Genomic DNA, 11,137 nt, shown 5'->3' with positions numbered 1-11,137 from the left:
CACAACAACACACACACCACACACACACCACACACACACACACACACACACACATCTGCAGGGGTGTTCAACTCATTCCATGTAGGACCTAGTTTCTGCTGGTTTTCGCTCCTCCTTGTACTTGATGAATGAGTAAAGGTCACTAATATAGTAAGGAACTCCCTTCACATGTTGTTTAGGTCTTAACTGAAATGAAAATCCAAAAACCCAGACACTGGCCCTGTGTGGAATGGGTTTGACACCCCTGATCTACAGCATCGACCCCTGGCAGTGTGACAGAACTCTCTCTTCCTCTGCAGGACATCTATATGACCTTGTTGACGATCTCGTTCACCTCTTTGTCCTGGAAGGACACCAGCAACTGTCACGCACCGCCTCCATGGTGTGCTGGACCTGCTGAGACAGGTAGGCTGTTACCTGCTGACAGGTAGGCTGTTACCCTGCTGAGACAGGTAGGCTGTTACCCGGCTGAGACAGGTAGGCTGTTACCCGCTGAGACAGGTAGGCTGTTACCGGCTGAGACAGGTAGGCTGTTACCCGGCTGAGACAGGTAGGCTGTTACCCGGCTGAGACAGGTAGGCTGTTACCGGCTGAGACAGGTAGGCTGTTACCCGGCTGAGACAGGTAGGCTGCCGTTGACACTAGGCTTACCCGCTGAGACAGTAGGCTGTTACCCGGCTGAGACAGGTAGGCTGTTACCCGGCTGAGACAGGTAGGCTGTTACCCGGCTGAGACAGGTAGGCTGTTACCCGGCTGCGACATCCTCTCTCTCTCTGACTCTGTTCTTCTGTTTAGGTCGTAGGGGGGAACCTTCTGCCAGAGGCGGTCACATGGTTCTATGCCAGTGTTCTGAAGGGACTGCAGATGCACGGACAGCACGAGGTCTGTAACTCAGCCCTCACACAACTGGCCCTGATTATATATGACAACCTGGTGAGTAACACACTCACTCGCTCACACTCCCTCCCTTCATCTATCTTCTTCCTCCTAACTCTACCTTTCCTCCCTCTCTGGGTCAGCGGCCACGGTACATTGAGCTAAGGAGTGTGATGACTCAGATCCCCAGCATCAATCTGGAGGCTCTGGACCAGTACGACCAGCGGCTGCTGGAGCCCACCTCCACCCAGAAGGTGGGAGAGAAGAAGAGGAAGGACCAGTTCAAGAAGCTCATTGCCGGCACCGTGGGGGTAATACCACCTCCCACCAATAGATAGGGGTGTTACTCCTCTTTTATGTTTTTCTGCTGAGAAGACCTAGAGTTATTTAAAAACAAAATAATGTCCGCAATGCGTCCATTGTGACTGTTGAAATGGATATAATTTATAGGAAATAAGTTATACTTTGTTGGAGAGTGCTTGCAGTATTTTTCATATAAGTTTAATTAAATAGGTCCTGTACACTCAAATATAATAAGACAACCATTCAATTCAGACAGATTGTAACTGTATTTGATCTCTCCTCTCCACAGAAAGCTCTGGGCCAGCAATTTAAAAAGGAGGTACATATCAGAAATCTCCCATCTCTCTTTAAGAAGCCCAAGCTGGAGAAAAGGGACATTGTGGAGCCCAGTGAGACTGGATCTCTAGCAGCTCTCTTCTCCCCAACACAGAACGACATCTAGGAGAACATAACAGCACAGCGAGCCTCTCAGACTGGACTAATACACACACACACTTTCTACCCTCCCCAGTGGAATTTTACTGCTGAAGGATTGGCTCATCAAGGGTACGACGTCTCTATCCTATTGGTCAACAGTAGGATGAATGGACTCTACAATCTGTGGACAAAGAGAATCAGAATATTCTGTCATGGACTGAACTCTGCTAACTGGTCATACATATTTATCCACATAATGTGTCTGTCTGCCTTGATCAGAATTATGGAACAATATGTCTGAAGATGATGATGGTTATTGTCCTTCAAGAGGACATGGCTGTTGCCATAAACCCTGCAGGTTGTAAATGGTAACAACACATTGCATTTATACAGCTCATATCCTCACTAGCACAACACATTTAGCTTACATTGTGTTTTGTTATTTCCGCTAACATGGACCATCCACCTGGCTGCTAAACATAGAGATAGATAGAGGACTCGTCTTTATATCTGTGTCATTATAGCGTCTGACAGCATGGGCACCATCATTGAGGCTACAACCCATAGTCAAGCAGTCAACTGGTTGGGGATTCCTATTTTAAAATGGTGGATGATGGCAATGCCCAAGTTAAAATGGGTTATACCCATGATGAGTCCTCTATCTATATCTATGGTGCTATATGACAGCAGCCATTTTGTGCCAGAAGAACCTGAATGGGATCCAGTGAGCATGTCTGAGGTGGGATAATTCAGAGTAGTCTGCTGTATAAGGAGAGCTGTCATCAAGCCAAGGTTTTGTACAGGATCATTCCTCTGTTGATGGGTGAGGTTGTCAAGTAGAACCATCATTGGTGACTTTATGTTTTGCGCTGGTGTTTCTCCCAGCTATGAACGAATGAGAAACCAGCACTACATTCCTCTTAGGTTAAAGGGATAGTTTGCGGCATCAAGTTTTTGTCAGGCGTTATTGTTTGTAAAAACTGACTAGTGTCTGTTTTTCCGCTAACATGGACCATCCACCTGGCTGCTAAACATAGAGATAGATAGGTCTGTTTTGTAGGCAACATTGGATACATTTGGAAAAGATCTACAGGAAAGGAAAGGGGGATACCTAGTCAGTTGTACATCTGAATGCATTCAACCGAAATGTGTCTTCCACATTTAACCCTCTGAATCAGACCTCAATCCCAGATGAATGAGAAGAGAAACTAGGCACCAACTACTGTAACTCAAGTTTATATGGTGTCTGTCAGTTTCCCATTCATTTGGTATTGAGGCCTACAGAATGATTTACACTAAAGACGCCATAATATGGACTCCTCTGTAATATAGACTCCTCTATAATATAGACGACTCTGTTACATCAGTGATCAGTTCTGACAAACATTGATTGTTGTTGTGAACTACCCTTTTAAATCTCCTCACCCTGTCAATTATTGTTTTGTTCACACGTGTCCTTTTTTCCTACTCAACACTAAGGACACAATGATCTGTACTTGTACAGGGGACAGAATATAAAACATTTTAGTGCTGTTTACTTTTTTCTGTTTTTAAATAAAATAGACTTTAAAGTCATTTTAAATGTTTGATGTTATCAATTTCTATGTTATGCCATGGTCTACAAATATAAATATAGTTTTGTACCCGGTAAAGCTGTTCTGTGCTGGTCAATAATAATGGTTTAGAGAGAGAATAAAACATACAGGCCAAAAGTGTTCAGTGTGTAAATCCACTGTCATTGGCCCTGTTTGAATACATAGGTGCATGTTAACTATTCTAACAGGACCAGAGACTATTGAAACTCCTCCCCTGAGTCACATGATGACTAAAGTTCACCTCAGTGCTGTAACTTTAATATCTCTCCAGGACTCATGTCTGTCTGACACACAAGACAACACTGGGATTTTATTTAGATTGTTCTGAAGTATCAGGCTGTTAAAGCAACCAATACAAGGCAATGTCATCCACACTTACCTTTATGTGAAGCTTCACAAACTTCTTAGTGTTAGGCCCCCTTTTCTCCACTTCCTGTCTGAATGACATGCCCAAAGTAAACTGCCTGTTACTCAGTCCCTAAAGCCAAGATATGCATATAATTGGTACCATTGGAAAGAAAACACTTTGAAGTTTGTAGAAATGTTAAAATAATGTAGGAGAATAAAATACAATAGATATGGTAGGAGAAAATACAAAGAAAAACCAACCGGAAATTATTTTGAGAGACCATTCTCTTAGAAATTCAAGAGAAAGGTCATATTGAAAATTAGCTCCCTGGATGCAATTCCTATGGCTTCCACAGGGTGTCTGCAGTCGATGTTCAAGGTTTCAGGCTTGTAACTTCAAAAATGAATAAGAAATATCAGTTTTAGTAGAAGGACACAGTCTTGGAAATTCGTGTTTGTGCGCGCCATGAAGACATTGCACACCTGCTAAAATCAGTTTCCAATTGAACATACTTCTTTCCAAAATAAATATTATGGTCTGATTACATTTAAGGATATCTGAGGAGTAAATAGAAACTTATTTTGACTTGTTGAAACAAAGTTTAGGGATAGATTTTTGGATTCCTTTCTCTGCAAGTTGAACGAGTGGATTACTCAAATCGATGGCGCCAACTAAACAGACTTTTTGGGATATAAAGAAGGATTGTATCTAACAAATCGACACTACATGTTATAGCTGGGACCCTTTAGATGACAAATCAGAGGAAGATTTTCAAAGAGTAAGTGAATATTTAATCGTGGCATGGCATATTTTCGCTGTAAAAGCTACTGTAAATCGGACAGTGCAGTTAGATTAACGAGAATATAAGCTTTCAGCCGATACCTAAATGTTTAATATCAAAAATATTGATGATTATTTATTTGAATTACGCGCCCTCCAGTTTCACCGGAAGTTGTCCGCTAGCGGGACACCGATCCTTAAGAAGTTTTAATGAGTAACTCATTTAGAAAATCGATTTTCTGCACATTGTATTGACTCATTAATGATTCTGAATTTCAGTTTCTGATACATTCTAAATCACTGTTTGAAATGAAATGAAGTCTTAGAGATCCTGAGTGAAAACATAGGTATCTCTGACATTGACACTTAAAACAAGGATAAAAAGTCTCTGCAGTGATAGAGATGTGTTGTACAGACATGCTCTCTCCGATAAAGTGAGTCCAGTGGTTGCCTCCTCAGTGAGGTTCTGTCTCATGTCATGGAAAATTGCAAGATTATGTTATAATGTTTGTATTGCATTGTAATGGTTGTTTTATTAGACAGAATAGAGTATTGTGTGTGTGTTCCACTGAGGATGGGCCTCTATGATATCATAAGGTGAATGCACCAATTTGTAAGTCGCTCTGGATAAGAGCGTCTGCTAAATGACTTAAATGTAAATGTAATGAGATAGCACTGACAGAGGAGATTTACGATGTCTTTGGGTGATAAAACCTAAAGAGCATTCCAGATTGGATGAGGTAATGGTTTTGTACTATGAAGTACCATGAACGAGATTAGAACCTCGTCTGTGGGACCAAATTCAACGATAATTAATAGCGAATGTTATCTGGCTAAAGGATACTCCTTTCTCAAGAAAAAGTATTTCTTTGTGAACAGTTCCTAAGATCTGTGGTTTGTCATGTAGGTTGAGAGGGGTGTATCTTGGCTATAAAAGATCTTTGTAATTTTCTGTAGTCACTTTTCAATGGTTCATTCGAGATAGCGCATCATTGAAAGTCAAAAAGAGCTATTGCAAAGCTCATATTTTTAAGATGTTGTTTAAATATAACTCTGACTGGTGTGTAGTTTTTAACTTTCCTAATTTGGTAAAGCAGAACAATGCCACCACATTTGGCGACGGGGATGGGATGTGAATCTTCACTCGGTGACCGCTCCCGACGATCTGGGCAAATCGTGCAAGAGGGACCCCTCAAACTTGGGATCTCAGGGAAACCACACTTTGGGAACGAAGCAGATGGACCCACCTTTGATCTGAGAGGCAGCGAGCCGAGTGGATACCACATCTCGAACTTAGTTTTTTTTAAGAAAGAGGTGAGCGAACCACACTTGAAGTCGAGTTTTTAGAAAAGCCTCTGTTACATAGGCTCTGAGTGTTTATTCCTTTGTGAGGGGGGCACCCTGGAGGCGTAAGCAGGGCCGAGTCAGTGGAGGATGATCTGAGAGTCAGTCGACTCAAAGACACTTATCATTGGTCGGTTGCGGGCGACCTAGAGCCGTCCTGACACTGAATTGATCACAGTGGGGATTGGTGTGGTCTGTGGGGGTGAGGGGCCAGGGTGACTGTGTGTTCTGTGTGAAACACGGTACTTGGTGAAGCCCTATTGGAAGAAGGACCTCGTTCTGAAAGTGTCTGTGTGACTGTCTAAGTGACCCTCAGAGGTGGTGAATTCCAATTATTTTAAATGTGCTAGCCAGGTATGCCCTGGGTTACTCTGTATGAGTATTTTGTTATGGGATCACTAGGTAATCTTTGTAGGAGCGTTCTGTGTGAGCGCGGTAGGTTGACTCTGTGTGGATAACCTTTTAAAAATGGCTGTGATTATTGTGGTTTTGTGGTGACCTAACATAATCGTTTGTAGTGCTTTCGCTGAAAAGCCTATTTGAAATCGGACACTTTGGTGGGATTAACAACACGATTACATTTAAAATGATATAAGACACATGAATGTCTGAGGAATTTTAATTATGAGATTTCTGTTTTTTGAATTTGGCACCCTGCACTTCGACTGGCTGTTGTCATATCGATCCCGTTAACGGGACTTCAGCCATAAGAAGTTAATTATGTTCTGATGTTCTGTGTGGACATCTGACCAATCCTGTGTGGGTGATCCTTACAGTTCTGTGTGAGTACCTAAGAATTTCTTACGTTTTATATGGATTCTGTGAATATGTGAAAACATGATAAATTATATGTGTGTTTAACTTCTCTGCGCTACGGATACCGGTACCGGGTTTAAATTCAACAACATACGGTGATCGCCACATTTTGTCACCTCAGGGGGTGCTGTTTCAACTTGGACATTTATCGTTCCCAAATTAAACTGCCTCGTACTCAATTCTTGCTCGTACAATATGCATATTATTATTACTATTGGATAGAAAACAATCTCTAGTTTCTAAAACCGTTTGAATTATGTCTGTGGGTGGAACAGAACTCATTCTGGAGCGAAATGCATGACAGGAACTGCGAAGGTCTGAAAACGAGGCTCTGTTCTCAGATCAGTTTAAAGCTCTGTATGTATCCTATGGGTCGACATGAACTGCACCCGCCTTCCCCTGGATGTCAGTAACCAATGAGAATTGGAATGGAGTTTCTACATAGATCTCAGACTTTATAAAAGGCCATGGCATGGGGTGTCCGCTCTTTTCGACGTTCGTCAAGGCGCAATGGAGGACATCAGGATGGCATGCTCAAACGCTCTCGTTTTAGGCCTTAGATATATCCGTCTGTGATTTAATTCGATATAGGTGTTAGAAACATCATAACGAAGTTKTTTTAAACCGAGTTATATCAGTTTATGCGAGTATATTGCTATTTTCGGAATTTCCTTAGTATTGCGTTTTGAACATTTGGGCATGTCTGTGCCACATAGCTATTGTTAGCTGCTAATTCCAAAGTTGAAGAGGACGTTTTACAACCAAGCAACGATTCTTTTGGACAAAGGACAACTTGCCCAAGATTCTGATGGAAGCTCGTCCAAAAGTAAGAGCTATTTATGATGTTATTCCGTATTTATGTGGAAAAATGTAAAAGGAGTGTCCGCCATTAATTGCGGTACTGGTCTGGCTGTAACGCACACTGTATGTCTAGTAACGTTAATTTTAAAAATCTAACACAGCGGTTGCATTAATAACTAATGCATCTTTCATTTGCTGTCCAACCTGTATTTTTTAGTCAAGTTTTTGATTATTTATTTGATTAGATTAGGTGCCTCTCCAAGATGGCGCCGGCCAGAATGCATGAAATGTTGATACTGATCACATTGTATAACACGATTTGTGCTGCTAAATATGCACATTTTCGAACAAAACCTATATGCATTGTGTAATATGATGTTACAGGACTGTCATCTGATGAAGTATATCAAGGTTAGTCAAATTATATATCTTTTGCTGGGTTGTTACGATCGCTAACATTTACTGCTGGTTAATGCGGTTGTGTTTTGCTATTGTGGTAAGCTAATATAATGCTATATTGTGTTTTCGCTGTAAAACACTTAAAAAATCTGACATATTGCTGGATTCACAAGATGTTGGGCTTTCATTTGCTGTACGCTGTGTATTTTTCAGAAATGTTTTATGATGAGTAATTAGGTATTGACGTTGGTCTCTGTAATTATTCTGCCTGCATCGACGCTATTTCAGATTGCAGCTGCAATGTAGAACTGTGATTTATACCTGAAATATGCAAATTTTTCGAACAAAACATATGCTATACAATAAATATGTTTATCAGACTATCGTCTGATGAGTTTTTTTCTTGGTTAGTGACTATTTATATCTTTATTTGGTCGAATTTGTGAACGCTACCATGCAGTAAGAAAATGGTGGAGAGAAAAAAGTTGAGTCTTTTGCTATCGTGGTTAGCTAATAGATTTACATATTGTGTCTTCCCTATAAAACATTAAAAAAATCAGAAATGATGGCTGGATTCACAAGATGTGTATCTTTCATCTGGTGTCTTGGACTTGTGATTTCATGATATTTAGATGCTAGTGTTTACTTGTGGCGCTATGTTAGGCTATGCTAGTCAGCTTTTTTACTGTAGGGGGTGCTCCCGGATCCGGGATGAGTACCAAGTAAAAGTTAAACATTCCTGAAAATACAAGTGTCTCACATGCTTCAAAAGCCTAGAATCTTGCTAATCCAACTGCGTTGTCAGATTTTAAAAAAGGATTTACTGCAAAAGAATACGATGCGATTATCTGAGCACAGAGCCCCATACCAAAATACTATTTCAACCAGCACAGGCGTAACAAAATCACAGATTGCAATGAAATAAGCCGTTTACCTTTGAAGATCTTGCTCTGTTTGCAACCCAAGGCTCATTGTTACACAATGAATGGTCTTTTGTTCGGTTAAATCCATTTTTATAGCCTAACACGAAACATTTTGTGAACGCTTATCTCGTTGAATTCCGTGTCATTCAATTTTCGATGAAACATTCAACGTAAATACACACACTAAACGTGACTTTATCCAGTCATGTTTCGTTTCATTGCAATCGACTGTTTGTTTGTAACACAACCAAACTTTATGGGTCATTTCGCGGGACGTATTGACTGAAAAAAAAAACGATTGGAAGACAACAAGTAATGACCTCATTGTGCACCACTTATATGACTTCTGTTTCGTTGATTGACTGTATTTTAACCCAATGACCACTGATCGTCTTGAAATCTAGCTGGGTAGATAGCCAATGAGCAGAGGTAAACGGCAATATGTAATGTTTCTGTGTTGGAAGACCAACCCATGTAGTAAACTCCGGCGTAAAGACGGCCATTCGCCATTGAAGATTCATACTGGAAGGAGCCAAGCTCGTTACGCACAGCACTATTCCGGTAACACGCATCTTCAGCTGTTTATATATCGAACATCATGGCGAATAAGTCAGGGAAAGCTAAATCTAAGACTAGATATACGAATGTAGACAAAATTATAGAGGAAATTGATCGTGAAAGTGAAACATATGCTTTTGGAAGACGACTCAGTTAGCGACCATGACTCAAATGGAAGCATATTTTTTGAACGGAGAGGACATTGTTTTGGACTGGTAAGTTCTTCTCATGCTAATGTCGTTGTTTGAAATTAATAATATAAAATATTATTTGTGATTGTTTTTACATTTTATTTGCAATATATAAAAATGTAATGAAATGTGTAAAGTACACATTGGCTATACTTCCTCCAGCGGCATGCTTCCTCAGTCTACATATTATGGATTAGAGGGAGCATGGTCGAGATGCGTGTGTCTGCCGCTCCACCCCACCCCCACATGAAATAGCCTATTTGAGGCAGGCCCACAATAATGGCCAAAGTGAAATGGAACAGCACTTTATGTTCCCTGTACTCTATATATATGTTTGTTATACCTGTTGATACAGGGCTCATATGTGAAACTATTCTAACTGAAAATATAAAAAACTATCGGCCTATATCGAATCTTCCATTCCTCTCAAAAAAAATTGAAAAAGCTGTTGCGCAGCAACTCACTGCCATCCTAAAAACAAACAATGTTTATGAAATGCTTCAGTGTGGTTTTAGACCCCATCATAGCACAGAGACTGCACTTGTGAAGGTGGTAAATGACCTTTTAATGGCGTCAGACCGAGGCTCTGCATCTGTCCTCGTGCTCCTAGACCTTAGTGCTGCTTTTGATACCATCAATCACCACATTCACATTCACATTCTTCACGAACAAGTTCTGGCCTAGTTTAGATCTTAGCTGTCGGAAAGATATCAGTTTGTCTCTGTGAATGGTTTGTCCTCTGACAAATCAACTGTACATTTCGGTGTTCCTCAAGGTTCCGTTTTAGGACCACTATTGATTTCACTATATATTTTACCTCTTGGGGGATGTCATTCGAAAACGTAATGTTAACTTTCACTGCTATGCGGATGACACACAGCTGTACATTTCAATGAAACATGGTGAAGCCCCAAATTGCCCTCGCTAGAAGCCTGTGTTTCAGACATAAGGAAGTGGATGGCTGCAAACTTTCTACTTTTAATAACCGGCCAGGCAGAGACAGCAAGGGCGGATCGTTGCTCCAGAGCCTTTCCGTTCACCTTTACACTCCTGGGCCAGACTACACTCAATCATATGACCTACTGAAGAAATTAGTCTTCAGTAAAGACTTAAAGGTTGAGACCGAGTCTGCGTCTCTCACATGGGTAGGCAAGACCATTCCATAAAAATTGTTTAGCACTATAGGAGAAAGCCCTGCCTCCAGCTGTTTGCTTAGAAATTCTAGGGACAATTAGGAGGCCTGCGTCTTGTGACCGTAGCGTACGTGTAGGTATGTACGGCAGGACCAAATCGAAAAATAGGTAGGAGCAAGCCCATGTTAATGCTTTGTTAGGTTAGCAGTAAAACCTTGAAATCAGCCCTTGCCTTAACAGGAAGCCAGTGTAGGGAGGCTAGCACTGGAGTAATATGATCACATGTTTTGTATAGTCAGATGTCTAGCAGCCGTTTTAGCACTAACTGACATTTATTTAGTGCTTTATCCGGGTAGCCGGAAAGTAGAGCATTCAGTAATCTAACCTAGAAGTAACAAAAGCATGGATTAATTTTTCTGCATATATTTTGGACAGAAAGTTTCTGATTTTTGCAATGTTACGTAGATGGGAAAAAGCTGTTCTTGAACAGTCTTGATATGTTCATCAAAAGAGGATCGTGGGGTCGAGTAACGTCGAGGTCTTCACGTTTTTATTTTGAGACGACTGTACAACCATCAAGATTAATTGTCAGATTCACAGAAGATCTCTTTGTTTCTTGGGACTAGAACAAACATCTCTGTTTTGTCCGAGT

General features: G+C 40.9%; 1 protein-coding gene across 1 annotated transcript; it reads left to right on the top strand.

The window, feature by feature from the left end:
* Window positions 1-128: 128 nt before the first annotated feature.
* Window positions 129-3,171, top strand: LOC139028186 (exportin-5-like). Its single transcript, XM_070445042.1, is given in 7 exon segments — window positions 129-138; window positions 256-366; window positions 369-389; window positions 392-405; window positions 796-933; window positions 1,020-1,187; window positions 1,469-3,171. Coding segments are annotated over 7 exon segments (615 nt in total). The 3' UTR covers window positions 1,622-3,171.
* The last annotated feature ends 7,966 nt before the right edge of the window (window positions 3,172-11,137 follow it).

Source organism: Salvelinus sp. IW2-2015, linkage group LG8, assembly GCF_002910315.2.
Source record: "Salvelinus sp. IW2-2015 linkage group LG8, ASM291031v2, whole genome shotgun sequence".
In the NCBI taxonomy this organism is placed as follows: Eukaryota; Metazoa; Chordata; class Actinopteri; order Salmoniformes; family Salmonidae; genus Salvelinus; species Salvelinus sp. IW2-2015.
This window is presented reverse-complemented; position numbering and strand designations above follow the sequence as displayed.